General features: G+C 35.6%; 2 protein-coding genes and 1 pseudogene across 6 annotated transcripts; 1 reads left to right on the forward strand and 2 right to left on the reverse strand.

Annotated features, from left to right (window-relative positions):
• The first annotated feature begins 539 nt into the window (after positions 1-539).
• On the forward strand, positions 540-7968 carry ABCG22 (ABC-2 type transporter family protein). Of its 5 annotated transcripts, none has more exons than XM_011044238.1 (11): positions 540-1041; positions 1290-1671; positions 3910-3980; positions 4579-4814; positions 5044-5199; positions 5343-5526; positions 5634-5942; positions 6033-6320; positions 6555-6839; positions 6922-7029; positions 7337-7968. In XM_011044238.1, the coding sequence occupies exons 2-11, from the start codon at positions 1290-1292 to the stop codon at positions 7550-7552; spliced, it is 2235 nt and encodes a 744-aa protein (XP_011042540.1). In that variant the 5' UTR covers positions 540-1041; the 3' UTR covers positions 7553-7968. The 5 variants fall into 5 exon arrangements, with proteins under 5 accessions (XP_011042540.1, XP_011042537.1, XP_011042539.1 ...); XM_011044235.1 differs by having other exon boundaries at positions 540-673; positions 1269-1671; XM_011044237.1 differs by having other exon boundaries at positions 540-673.
• A 2058-nt stretch (positions 7969-10026) lies between these two features.
• On the reverse strand, positions 10027-12333 carry LOC105138204 (prolycopene isomerase, chloroplastic-like; annotated as a pseudogene).
• Positions 12242-13684, reverse strand: LOC105138203 (prolycopene isomerase, chloroplastic-like). Its single transcript, XM_011044240.1, has 2 exons — positions 12894-13684; positions 12242-12357 (listed from the first exon to the last, which is right to left on the reverse strand). The coding sequence occupies exons 1-2, from the start codon at positions 13134-13136 to the stop codon at positions 12334-12336; spliced, it is 267 nt and encodes an 88-aa protein (XP_011042542.1). The 5' UTR covers positions 13137-13684; the 3' UTR covers positions 12242-12333.
• Between the last annotated feature and the right edge of the window lie 1494 nt (positions 13685-15178).

The raw sequence follows: 15178 nt of genomic DNA on the forward strand, positions 1-15178 counted from the left end.
GAAGAAAGCACGCTTGTGGCTTGAACATTCCAAGAACTTGCTAAATTACCTCTTGAGCAGGCAACGTGAAGCACCACGAAGACCTCATGTTGACAGATGCCATCCCATATATCCCTAAGAAACAAAATCCATGGCCTCCGTCGCTCTTGGCCAGTCCATTAGCCGGCACACCATACAACCTAATAAGGCTAGAACGCAATAAATGTTAAAAGCCTTGTTTGCTTGCTTGTATACCTTAGCTCGGATGTTGATGCAGAATCGAAAGCAGATCTCAAACTTAGCACAAGGGTGCTCTAACCGAACACGTGTAGGGCTAGGATGCTAGGACTGGATGAGTATGATCGACGTTGGAATCAGAATTCGAATCTCGGTAATGTGATGTATGAAAATATAATCACAGCTATAACTGTGGAATTATACGCTCATATTATTTGTTGACAAGTGCTGTTATTATCACAATTTAGCAGGCATAATTGAAAAGTCCAGGGGTGTTTTTGGTAACGTGGTGGCTGACCCTCTGAAATGCACCTTATAAGGAGTGGCCGCTGCCCCCATAGAGTTCGTATAGGAGAGTTGCAGTTGACACCTTTTTTACAATAACCTCAAAAGGACATAACTTCTCTCAAGTCTCTTCCTTCTTGTCCTTCATCTTTAGCCTAGCTGTAATCTCAAGGTACGAGTACTAGGGCAAGTGCTTTCGTACCAGCACAGTATATTTTGTTATCTTGTTATGCAAAGCTCTCAATAGATCTTTCTGTTTCCATGGAGGCCAGCTCTCTCTTATTTATACCCCCCACCCCTCCCCTCATTGCTTAAATGAATGCTTCCTCCTTTAACTCATCTTTTAGTCTATATATATACATCAAGATCTCCCTCCCTCCCTCCCTCCCTCTCGCTCTAGCTAGCTCTCCATTTTCTATCAGCAAGCTACGCGCGCGCATCTTGAGTCTTTTCTTCTTCTTACATATCTACTGAGATCTATTACTATATATTCTCACTTGTTAGTATATACAATTTTGTGAGCAACTTCATTTTCAAAAGGTAGCAAAGGTCTACAGTACTATATTTTATTAGTTGCTTGCAGCGTTTGAACAAAAAAAAAAAAACTTTATTCTGGTTTTTTATGTACTTTTTCCCAAGCCCGGGAATAATGTCAAGCAATGCTCGTCATTCCTTAATTTATCTGAACAATTAACCCTTTTTTATGACATTGTTAAATCTCATATTAATGCTGAATTAAACCAACCTAATGTTTTTATTTTCTTTCGTACTGTTTGGAAAATTATAAGATGGAGAAAGAGAACACATCCTTAGCGAGAACAAGATCGGAACAGTTGGTGGAGACAGTGGCAGCGGCGTTTAAATCTCCTTCGAACAACGAGGCAAACGCAGTTTCTGATGCCAGCAGTGGCGGGACACTCTCAAGGAAGTCTAGCAAGCGGCTGATGATGGCAGCCTCACCAGGACGCAGCACTTCAGGTGGCAACAAAAACACACACATTAGGAAGTCAAGGAGTGCACAAATGAAGTTTGACCTGGATGACGTCAGCAGTGGAGCAGCTCTAAGCCGAGCCTCTAGTGCCAGCTTGGGCTTCTCTTTCTCCTTCACCGGCTTCAACATGCCACCTGATGAAATAGCGGACTCCAAGCCGTTTAGTGACGATGATATACGTAAGTACACACACAATTATATATACTTTCTTTTATAATTCATGCAGCTACTCAGCATGTGGTTGTAGTTATTATAATTTCGTATGGTTTTTTGTGGTCCACGTGAATATATATGGCCGTTGGTGTACAGGTATATCCTTCACCAGTTTTTTCTCTAGCCTTAATAATTCGAAAAGGTTTCATGAACTAGCTAGAAAGTAGAACCCTTGGCTAGCCCTGATGTACAAGTTACAATGGGTTACACACTACCTGCATATTAATTTGGTGATGATCAGAACAACATAAATGTGATTTCAGGATTTCTTAAAGCTAGCTTGGTTCTCTGTGTGTGTGTTCATGCATGCTGCTTTTCTTCGAGCTCTCTCTCTCTCTATATATGATCATCTTATACATTCACAGTTTGAAAATGGTGTCTTTTGCATCGATCATCGAGTCCATCTCCTTGGTTCTGTGCGTTTTGGGGTTTTTTGGTATCTGGGCAACAGAAATAGGAACACAACTTGTTTTCTTAATGTTTTTTCGTTGTATCCATGAAAAACTATTGCTTTAAACTCGCTTTTATTCTAAATATAGCAGCAGGAATCTATCCATTTATCTGAAAATTAGCATATGATTGGTAAAGCTAAGAGCAAATATATAATTAGTGCATGTACCAGAAAGTTAGGCAGCAAGCTTGACCAAACTTTAAATGTGATCGATATTTCAACACGGAAAAAGGGCCGCTTTCTGACCTTGGGAAGAAAGTGACCATGTTATCACTACCACTTGCTAAAATGTGAAGCCAGTGAGAAGTGGGTCCCTTGCCCACCAATCAAAAGAAAAAAACTGTACTTCTTCCATTTATTTTCCCCCGTCAGTGCGCTCTCCATTGTCGATCAATCTCAAGATATAAGCTACTTATTAAATAAGGTCATATAATCTTTGTTTCAATATCTTCTTGAGAAAAAGCTATAATAATATTATTTTAAATAATTTTTTCGAGTAAAAGAATTGTGGGTTCACTTGGAATCAAACCGAGTTGATTTCTAGTTTGATTTTTCTCAAACTCAACCCGAACTAGAGCTCGAGCTGGACAGATCAAGCTGAGCACCTGATGATTTTTTTTTCTTGTCGTGCCCAAAGTTACTGGTGTTAATGGAAGGTTGATATCCAATCTCTTCTAATAACCATTAGCTAAGTATCCATATAGTTTCTATCTCTCTCTCTCTCTCTCTCTTTTTTCTCTTTAGACCATTTTCGGCTCGGGGTAGCTTGATTTCGCATATCCAAATGTTTTTTGTACTTACAAATCTACAGTACTATACTTGATCGGTATATGGTATTTATCCTATCCTAATTTTTTGCTTTTCTTCAATATTAGATATGCTTAATCACATCAAATTCATCTTCTGTTTTTGCAAAAATAAAAAAACACGTTGTCCTCTTGCGTCTTGTTTGCAAGCCTCGCATTTTCTTCCCGACAGTGTAAATTGTTTTTACTCGCTGATACTTCTGGTGTAATAAATCTGTTAGGAGCCGAGTCCCTTTGTCTGCATCCTCTGTACCAAAGACTACTTATGAAAGCAGGAGGCACGAATGTGACGCTGCAATAAAAGTCTTCCATAAGGGCCCTGAAGCATCCTATCATTATTTCGGTCATCAAAATGATATATAATTGGGCCCCGAGCTCTCAGACTTTGCTGACTTTTAGCCTTTGAGTATCTTTCATTAAGGCTATTATTTCCGATGTTCTTGGCAAAAATCATTCGCCTGCTAAATCAAATATGACTTTTGAAAATGATCTCAACACCTTTCCTTTTCTGCTGTGATCCTCTTTTGGTGATAAAACTCTTAATCTCACATGATATTGAGGCTCTCACAAGACATTGAGGCTACAGGGTTCTTTTAGAGTTGATTGACTTCGCTGGGATCTTTAAATTGTGACTATTACAGCCACATATTCAGGAATTAGTGTAACCACAAAAGGGTGACAAAAGATACTACACAAATCACTCTCTCATTTCAATTTCAGATGTGAGATATCTGGTCATTCAACTGGCATAAATTGGAACTAATAATTTTAAGGAAAAACTGGCCAAAATGGCATTACTTATAATGCTCATCACAAACCAATTTCATAGAAAGCAATCCCTTCCCATGTTAGTTGTCAATCAAGAAGCAAAACGACAGCAAGTTTTACATTGAAATATCTTGATTCTTTCATTAGTTCACAAAGCATTATATCTATGGTTGTTGCAGCGGAGGATCTTGAAGCTGGAACCAGGAAGCCGAAATTTCAAACTGAACCTACCTTGCCAATTTACCTGAAGGTAACAAATTTTGCCATGCTGCAGGTTTCCTATCTTGTTTATTCTCCATGTAGAGCCAGCATGTACCGGTAGTGTTCAAACATGCCTTTCCTAATGGTACTGACTCGGATTGATGTCGATACATTCTATTTGGGCAGGCAAGGATGGAGAATTATGATCTAGCAAATCAACGCGATCCATAGAATATGGCTAGCTAGCATGTTCAGGTTCAGTCTTGTACAGAGTTTCATTCTATATGATATTTTTGTACAAGACTCTCCCTTCTTTCCAACAAAAATAATATGCAGCACAATATCATAACTTGCCATGAAACTATTTAACGGGGTCTTAAGAGAGTTCTATTAACACTTGTAAGAACATGCATTTGAGGATAGAACACTTGTTTACATGAGTCTACCTAGACCAGTCCCCCAGTCGAGCTCAAGCATTGAGTAAAAGCAATGCTTGTATGTAAGGAAAGAAGGGCATGGACAGTTTTTCTTAAGTTTCTATCATACACGACTTCATATCTGACCAACTATATATTGAATAATCATGTAACAATGAAAGCTGTCACCATTAACAGAACTGAACTTTGTTCTTCTTTCGGAATCTGCAGTTCACAGATGTCACATATAAGGTGATTATCAAAGGAATGACCTCAACCGAGGAGAAGGATATCTTGAATGGAATCAGTGGTTCAGTAGATCCAGGGGAAGTTTTGGCGCTTATGGGACCTTCAGGAAGTGGAAAGACAACACTTTTGAACCTGATTGGCGGAAGGTTAAATCAGACCACTGTTGGTGGTGCACTCACTTACAATGACCAACCATACTCCAAGTTTCTAAAAAGTAGGTAAGAAACTTAAATATCAGTGCATGACTGGTTAGTTACTTTCTTCACTACTGGCTGTTATAGCACTGAAATGACCTGTTATTCTTCATTGTTCCTCATCGTGATCCGTGACTGAAAATCAAAGAAAAGAAATAAGAACCTGCACTCATCTAAGTTGAAATTTTTGTTACATTACATGTACGAATAGAAATTTGAATCAGTGCAAATGCACATCAAAATCATATGGCAGGATAGGATTCGTGACACAAGACGACGTTCTGTTTCCTCACCTTACAGTGAAAGAAACATTGACATATGCGGCCCTCCTTCGACTGCCAAAGACATTGACAGAAGAACAGAAGCAAAAACGAGCCATTGATGTCATCTATGAGCTAGGCTTAGAGAGGTAGTGAATTCTGTTTTTCATATCATCATCAACCATGAGCATATCTGCAATCATAATTCAATTCAAGAATGGTCATAAGAGAAATAAATTTAGCAGCTTCTGATTAATCTTGCTCATTCTTGAAAGCTAATTGATGTGCCCAGGTGCCAAGACACTATGATTGGAGGCTCATTTGTGCGAGGTGTGTCAGGTGGGGAGAGGAAAAGAGTTTGCATTGGCAATGAGATTATAATCAATCCTTCGCTCTTGTTCCTTGATGAACCAACCTCAGGATTGGATTCTACAACTGCTTTAAGGATAGTGCAGTTGTTACAAGATATAGCAGAGGTATTCTATTTGGGATGCGTATTCAAGATTTTGCCCCTTCTTTCAAGAGATTCTGTATGAGTGTTGCGTTTTTATGCTACTAATTACCTGTTTCAATCTAATGGCAGGGTGGGAAAACTGTGGTGACAACAATCCACCAGCCATCGAGTAGACTCTTCCACAAATTTGACAAGTTGATTCTTCTTGGAAAAGGGAGTTTGCTTTATTTTGGAAAAGCATCAGAAGCAATGCTGTATTTCTCATCTATAGGTTGCAACCCTCTTATTGCCATGAACCCAGCAGAGTTCTTGCTAGACCTTGCAAATGGCAATATAAATGATGTTTCTGTCCCATCTGAATTGGAGGATAAAGTGCAAATATGGAATTCAGACGCTGAAATGAGAAACGGAAAGCCATCTCCTGCGGTTGTACATGAGGTAACGAAGTCTTATGCAGGCGAATTTTTGCTTTTGTAACAAAAGCCGCTGTTTAACTAGAGAATGTTTCTGTTAAAAAAAAAAAAACAGTATCTCGTGGAGGCCTACGAGACTCGAGCTGCAGACAAAGAGAAGAAGAAACTTATGGTTCCTATACCCCTTGATGAAGAAGTGAAGTCAAAAGTATCTTCCCGGAAGCGACAATGGGGTGCAAGCTGGTGGGAACAATATACGATATTGTTCTGCAGAGGAATCAAAGAAAGGCGGCATGACTATTTTAGCTGGTTGCGAATCACCCAAGTTCTCTCCACTGCAATTATCTTGGGACTCCTATGGTGGAAGTCAGACAGTAGTAGCCCTAAAGGTTTGCAAGATCAGGTAAATAATGGTCCGATCAAGATCAACCCTTGGACATTTTCATTGCCATTTCAGGCTCAAAGTTTACTAAAGCAACTCTCTGAAAACCTATCTGAAACCATTGAATATCAGCTGAATTACCAAAAACTAGTCTGGCTCATAATCATAGAAGCATATTCCTTGTTTCCTGAAGCTCCTTTACACTAATTATATCAATTCGCTAACTTAGGAAACATAAACCTTCTTGCATTACAGGCAGGGTTGCTATTCTTCATTGCTGTTTTCTGGGGATTTTTTCCTGTATTCACAGCAATCTTCACATTTCCCCAAGAAAGAGCGATGTTGAGTAAAGAACGTGCAGCTGACATGTACAGACTAAGTGCATATTTTTTGGCAAGGACTACAAGTGACCTTCCACTTGATCTAATACTACCAGTACTTTTTCTTCTCGTCGTCTACTTCATGGCAGGCTTGAGATTGAGTGCTGCTCCCTTTTTCCTAACCGTGCTCACGGTTTTTCTCTGCATTGTTGCTGCTCAGGTAAGCCTTCTCTGCAATAAAGAAGAAGGGTGCCAAAAGCATAGGAAATTTATGTATTTAACCAAGCATTTCTGCATGGCAGGGACTCGGACTAGCTATTGGGGCTACCCTGATGGACTTAAAGAGAGCCACAACTCTGGCTTCAGTTACTGTGATGACCTTCATGCTGGCTGGAGGGTATTTTGTGAAGGTGAAGTCCATCAAAGATCATTATGCATATTACTCTATATTGCTTCTCTCTAATGAAATATTTGAGTGATTTTTTTCATAAATATTGAATTTTGGATGCTCACCACATGACACATTTTGCTGACATTGCTTGACCGATAGAAAAAGATGCTCGATAACCTCTACCATCAATATTGAAGTTTCAAAGAAAGCAATCAAGACTGAAATTCATTACTTCACTAAATAATAACTCTCTCTCCTAGAATTAGTTTGATTCAATATGTTCTTACCTTGGCACAAATGATCACACATGGTCTTCACTTTTGCAGAAAGTTCCAGTATTTGTATCTTGGATCCGCTATATGTCTTTCAACTACCACACCTATAAGCTGCTTCTCAAGGTTCAATATGAAAATGTGACACCGGCTATAAATAGTAATGGAATAGACAGTGGTTTGACGGAAGTCAGCGCCCTGGTGGCAATGGTTTTCGGCTACCGTCTCTTGGCTTATATTTCCTTGCGGAGAATGAAGCTTGGTGCGTAGTAAGCTACAGTATTCAGAGCAATTATGGACAATTAGCTTCCACGTTTGACTTCAAAGATCGATTCCATGAAAACTTGCATTCCACGGATCAGAAAAAGGGATACAAGCGATGGCTACCAATCCAGAGATATCAAATTTTCAGCTCCAAGAAGATTTTTGGGTAGCAAAGGCCTCAACGACAACATTTATGCATTATCTTAGGCATGTGAGACGATTTTTACATGTGGAGAATTCCTAGAAATGTTACCACGTCATAAGAACTTCAAATTCACAATCTTATCTTTTATATTAATAAATGCAATAATGTAATGGTTGTTAGACATACCTATAACTATGACTCGAGCATATGTATTGAGATTAGTAAATTCTAAAAATCTGTGAACGAAAAACATGGTAAGGCAAATGATTTGATGGAACTTTGTTACTGTATTCCTCAAAAGAAAATCGCCAACAGTAACCGCTCAAATACAAGCCACCAGTAATTTCTAATCAGACACCAAATTGAAAGGGAAAAACGAAGAGCAAAAGTCTTACATATTCATCCCTCAACAGCTCTGTAAGATTGATCCAGCCTAAGGAATGAGAATTATCTGCGGAGATTGGAGCAACAAACTTTGTGACAAGCCTGTTGGCAATTTTAAGTGCTTGTTCAGTCTCAGCTTTTGCGTAATACATCAAATTGTGTTAGTATAAAACCTAACAAAAATTTAAGTTTGGAATGTAGTTTACGTGAATCAGTTTTTATATGTTTTTTAATCGAGTTTTGTAAAAAATTATTTATTTTTTTGTTTTAAAAGTACTTTTTTAAAATTTAATTTTTTTATCTTTTTCTTTAATTCAAATTATATATATATATATATATATTCAAATTATTTTGATGCGCTAATATCAAAATTAATTTTTAAAAAATAAAAAAATTATTTTGATGCATTTCCAAGTAAAAAACACTTTTGAAAAGCACCCACAACCAAACATTTTATACATGTTTTTTGATGCATATAAATCTCAACAATAATTTTTACCAATCTAAATCCAACTAAATATACCTAACCATACTTTTTTTAAATCACAATCACAAAAGCTATCTCAAAAACGAACACACTAACCTTTTATAGGTTATTTCCTCTCAGTAATTGATTATTGACCCGTGTTTTTACAGGTAAAAATGTCATGATGTGGGTAACGTTATTCTTTTCCCTGTTTTCATGCTAGGTCCTTAACCAGCCAAGAAGTCGAAGGAGAGCAACATCCAGTAGAGGAGACTTTTTTTCAATGCTCGTGATAAGAATTTTTTTTTTAGGGGGGGATTTAAAAAATCTAGTAATTTAAAAGAATGTAAAAGGCTAATAAAATTGACATGCAAATTACTTTTTATCCTAGCACCTAAAGGCACTATGACCTAACCATGCTCTTGCAAATGATTAGCTGAACTACTTAAGTCAATATCAAAATTGATTTAGAATGAGAAAAAGGTTTCTAGCTTACCAATATTAGCAGCTACTCGATGAGCACACAGTACTCCTGAAAAAGCTATAGCTATCATGCCTTATCCTGGAAAGAAGCTATCGCCAACACAGTAAATACCATCTATAGCTTGCAAGTGTCATTATGTCATGACCTAACCTAATTGACAGACATGAGAGGAAAGGGCTATTAACGCTCCATCCAGTGTTAATGACACTTCACTTTTGGAGGGAGAGGACTAGAGAAGTCAAGTAAGAAAATGAAGTGCCATTGGTGAAGGGAAAAGACTAAAAGCCTAAAAAGTATTTCTTATTTAAATGATCTCAAAACCAACAATTACTGTGACATTCATGACAAGTCATGATGGTACTTATTGTCGTATTGAGCGGTATTCCCAATAAACCTTTAGGAGTTCTGCGTGGCATTAGTCCATAAGTACCCTTATCACGAGCCAGGAACCGCCTGTGTGTCTTGGGTGAACCCACCTGTCATGATTGCATGTATTTTTAAAGGCCAAATCAGATTTGAAAGACTAAAGAGTCAAAGATAAGTATGGTATTCCATTCACTGACACTTGGAACATGAGAAATTTGAATGAGCTCCCACCAAATAAAGCATGCAGTTATTAAAGAAAAAAATGGATTAGGCGGGTGTCTCATTTAAATGTAAAGAAATTCGTGGATTTAAAGCCTCTCAAAGAATCAATCACTTGATGTTGGTTAATGAATTTATTTGTATCATTCAGGGCTTGCGTCCATAAGGTATGATCATCTCCTTCTCATTGGCCATCACCTACCATAATTTCTCCTCTTTACATTCTTCAATGTATATGTACTTGCATAATAATGTGATATATACCTCTATGAATACAATTGATGATCTGATCTCTGGAAAAAGTTTCTTCTACAATCTGTTTATAATCTCACCAGTAACAACCTTTTTCTTGGCCTCATAGTCTTTTGTCGAGAGTCCTTAAACAGTTTAACCCAATAGTTAGGAATTTAGCTAACAGGGTGGGGGGGTAAGGCATTTAAGTAAATACTATTCACTTAAAAGTTATGGTATTGAACCTTCTAGTTTTCAATGGAAGATGTTATAAATATGTGAAGTATATGATGGCCTTTAAGAGCCAATGACGAATAAAGGATAGTTGGAATGCTTAGAACTATGCTTTCATAAGGCTCCTCTAATCTTACCTAGTCATCCTACGACATAAATGAAAGAATTAAAGTTAAACGTATCAAGTTCACAATTCCTAACAAATGGTCTCGGTTTGTGAGCAAATGAATACCTCTAGCATAAAGTGGTGGCAATCTGTATCTGGTGGTAGAACCTCAACTTTAACACCTATGTGAATGGAAAGAAAAGATGGAGCCTTAACATAAACTTTTTAGAAATTTTCTTCTTCTTTTGAAAAGGTTTCTCCTTTCAACAACTTCCCTGTAACACATTTTGCTTTGTAATAACTAAAAGCCTAGTGTAGCAAAAAGGTTAGGGTATGATCAAATGAATTAAAATGACAGAATCTTCCAAAACTAACCAAAGGTATCCCATCTAGTAGCATTTGAGATTATGGTTTTTCTAAAGAACTCCCTTCCATCTAAAAGCCTTACTCGTACCTACCAAATTCATCTGAAACTAACATAAATAACAAAAACATTTTTTTTTTCATGTATAAAATCAAGGATTCCAATTCTAGCATCATTTATCTACAAGGTCAAACTCACAACCTTTCCATTCTCAAGAATGATGTTGATCACATTTACCCTGTAAAGTATTTCATTGCCCTGATCAATCAGACCTTTTGATAAGGACTTCGCAATTCCACCAACCCCACCAACAAGGTAATCGATCCCTCCAAAATGCCTATCACATAAAACCTGTTGCCAATAGAAAAAAAAAAAAGAGGATAAAAACACGCATAAAAAGGGTCAAAAGTTATTTAAAGTGCTCACCATGGCCGCATTGATCATTGGGGTCTACAATGTATTGACTGTGCTCGCTATAAAACACTACAGAAAAACAACAGATGGAACATCTTTTGATATTGTAAGACTCTATGTGGATACCTAAAACTGATAAAAATCAAAGGAATTTTATCAAGGATTTGAAGTTTCAGTATTGCACCTCTGCATCAATGAAAGACAATAACTAAGGATCCTTCATGTATTTTTGAGCAATGTCTCTAGCATTTTGGGGTAGATAATAAGCTATACAGAACAAAAGGGTCATGTAAGAGAAGTTCAAAAGAAGGAACCAATTAGTTTTTGTTTAAATGCATAAAAAAAAAAGTCATGATAGTAAAAAGGAACAGGAAAAAAAAGGTTTAGAAAATAAAAATTTGTCTCATTGCTCTAGTTCTCTACAAATAGGAAGAACATGTATGACAAAATAGACTTAATGTACGATATGGCAAAGAGGACACAAGGACCAAAAGTGCTGTGACTTTCAATATTGACAGTCCTAAGCCCCATCCTCAGAACTAACCAGAAGATCACGATAAACATTTCTAACAGGTTTAAGTGAATCAAAACATTTTCTCGATATGATTTCAAAGAATTCTTCAAAATCTTTTGGGGCCAGCACCTTATCTTTTAACCAGTCAATCTAAAAGTAATGGAAGTAGCTTTACAGTTGTCAATTAATTAAGAGTTCTCCAAAATCTTGGTGGAGGAGACAGTACTTTATTTTAAGCTATTGGAGCAAAGCTTTGAACATTAAAAGAAGTTTTGTTAATTTCGTCTTCACTTTCAAAAATAATTTTACAATTCCATAACATCTGATTGCAAAAATCTGCAACAGTTTTCTTTAATCAAATGATGCACAAAAGATATCCTGATTGGAGCAAGTAAACAACATCTATTAATGCAAACCTATTGAGAATGTAACAAACTCATATTCAAATCAATTATAAATTTGAGAGTGAAGGAAAGAAAAAAAATACCTAGTGTCAAACATTCAAGAAGTTTCTGAAAAAATTGCCCAAATAGGTAGATTGGCTCCTTAAGTGACTTCAGTTCCAGAGAGTTCAGGGCATTGAATATCTACCCGATAAAATATATGTTGGTGTAAGTAACGATCAAATATTAGATGCAAAATGATGATAGGTAAAGCATTCACCTCAATCTATGTACCTTCCAGCATTCACCGTAGAATTTAAGGATCCCTTCCTTTTTATGGAGAAATTTTACAGCAAGTTCAGAGATGAAGTTGATGTACTCTCTGTGAACTTGAATAGAAAGGTCATTAGGTAGATAAAAATGGACAGTAGTTGGGTTAGGAATCACCTCCATCTCACAGCCAACTGTTGCTAGTGCCTATGTTATCAAATTTAGGTTGCCTTGCATAAATTTGAGGCACATAGTCCGTAAGACTTTTATGATTGACCAAAGCACATCGTAAATAAAAGTAAGAAAGACATAACTCATAAAATAAACAATAAAAGACTTTAAGATTAGGAGTTCTAAACGCATTGAGTTCAAATTCCTAACATATAGTATGATAAACTTAAGCAAAAACCTTCAAACTTGGTAAATCTACTTAAACCTATTCCTAAAAATTTGTATCTAACAATGCATCAAAGAGAAAATTGTATCTGATAATTTTTTTCATCATCTACTGTCCATGAAAATTTGCTGATTAGTGATTGAATGAAATTCTTGCATGGGTTACTTAATTTCTCATTTTTCCCAAAAACCATCAAAATGCTACCAAACACAATTAGAATTTTCAACAACAGACCAAACTGCATTACAATCTTATTTAAACTCGATTAGTAACATCAATTTTTTTGCCAAAAAAATCGATTTATTAACAAAAAAAAGCACTACACACAAAACAAATAACAAAAGAGAAGAACTAAACAATATCAACTGACCTTATCACTGAAACCAAACATAACAGAAGAGCCAACATCAAAAGTATATCCATCCCTCTTATAATACCCAGAACTCCCACCAGGAATTACATACTTCTCCAAGACCAAAACTTTAGCTCCTTTCATTGCCAACTGTGTAGCAGCAACCAACCCACCGATACCAGACCCAATAACAATTGCATTGTACTTACTCCTCTCTCTGTCCAAACCTCCATTTCCATCAATATCCACCTCTTTATCCATAGTCAACACTGACTTTGACCTCAAAACAAAGTCCTTATTTGACTTTACTTTACCAATATTGTCAATTTTTCCTTTTATGTTTTCGGGTACAATGTAACCATCAAGAACTGAGGTTTAGACAGGTTCTATAGACAAAATCCTATGGTTTTGGCTTTTGGATTTGGAACTCCCTAACTAGACAGTATTGAACTGGCTAAAAAATAGAAAATTCTTGAATCCTAAACTCATGTTAATAAATAGCTATTAACTATAACTAAAATCCAACGTTCTTTAGGTATCCTAAGATTAAAAAGATAGAATCTTTTCTTGTTTTGATTTATGGGGTGTTGACAAAATAATAGCAATTTTTTTGATTTAGTAAATGGGTGGAGAATGAATGAGAAAGAAGCTCTTTTGGAGCTCTTTATGAGGGGGAAAAAGAAGAGGGGCTAACAGTTAGGTGATGTTGCTGTGTTTGGAAATATTGATTAAGGATTCCTGTCCATGAGTCTTTCGCCTTCTGAGACGAGACAAGGCCACTCAATGTTCAAATGGTTGTGTTATTTTAAGTTAATGGTTGGAGGATGTGTAGTGCTTGGATTACATTGGTCGTTAGGATTTTGTCGAATAGTGGTGGTGTTACTAGAATAAAGATTTTGATAGTTTTAGTTTTTTAAAGTATTTTATTTAAAAATAAATTAAAAGAATATTTAAAAAATATATATATTTAATTAAACTAGAACATGACAATTGATGGAGACAAAATTTCAAACACAAGTTTCATTGTATATCGTAATTACTGGAAAGTTCTCTCATTGTGTTGTGGGCTGGATTGAAAATTAATTTTAAACTTACAAAAAATATATGGATATTATTAATGATCTTTTAGGATTAACAAAATAAATAAATGAGAAGGTTATGCTTGTTTTTAATTCAATAAATAATTAAAAAGAGTTATTTACTCTAACAAGAGATTAAATTCAAAAGCTAATAGATTAAAATATTTAATTATGTGTTGCAGGAGCTATTTCAATTTTTTATATTTAATAATATGTCAATATTTATTTTAAAAAATATAAAAATTTAAATGAGATCGAAATAAAATGATTTGTTGTTGTGATTCCTTCTTTTCTTATTAATCTACTTTTCTCATAAAAAAATATAGCATTTATGTGCTATGTGCGTTTTTATATATATAAACCAAAAGTAATTAGAACAAGTATCAATAAGATTTAAAAAATTCAACTTGTATATATATATATATATATCAAACCAAAGCACTTATCTTATTAATAAGTTTCCTTTCTTTTGAAATCCTTTTAACTTCAACATTTATTTGTTTTAAACAAAAAAATTATAAAAGCAGCAAGTTATAATAAAAAATAATTTTTTAATAATGTTGAGCTAAATAAATTAAAAATATAAAAATAATAGACAACTCACTCAAATAAAAAATTCTAAGAAAAAAAATCATAAAAGGATATATAAAAGAGTGTTTGTCTATGAAAAAATTTAATTAAGTAGTTTGGAATTTCATTATGTAAAAATGGTTTCCCTACATAGCTATGGTTTATATTAAAGTAGACTGGACATTCTAAACCCCGTAGCTTTCCCAACTTTCAACTTCACTACTTTACTCATCACCCTTTTCAAGTTTTGCATGCAGGTGTGGTAATATATGAGCGTCGTACTTATATTCAAATAACTTATATACTTGAGTGGAATGCAGCAATGACAGGTGAATTTCAGGTGTTGCTGAAGAATGAAACATGGTCGTTATGCCTGTGCCCTCTTGGTAAAAATATGGTTGCTTGTAAATGGGTATTTAAGTTCAAACATAGATCCAATAGCAGCATTGATTGTCATAAGGCAAGATTAGTGGTTGTTGGTTATCTCTAGAGAAGTGGTATTGATTTTTATGACACGTTCAACCCGATTATCAAACCATCTACTATTGATATGGTTCTTGTGATTACAATTCCTTTCAGCTAGGATATTCGATGGCTAGATGTTTTCAATGCCTTTCTTCATGGCATTTTAGAAGAAGAGGTTTATATGAATCA

This window comes from Populus euphratica, unplaced genomic scaffold (assembly GCF_000495115.2).
Source record: "Populus euphratica unplaced genomic scaffold, PopEup_1.0 scaffold74.1, whole genome shotgun sequence".
Classification (NCBI taxonomy): Eukaryota; Viridiplantae; Streptophyta; class Magnoliopsida; order Malpighiales; family Salicaceae; genus Populus; species Populus euphratica.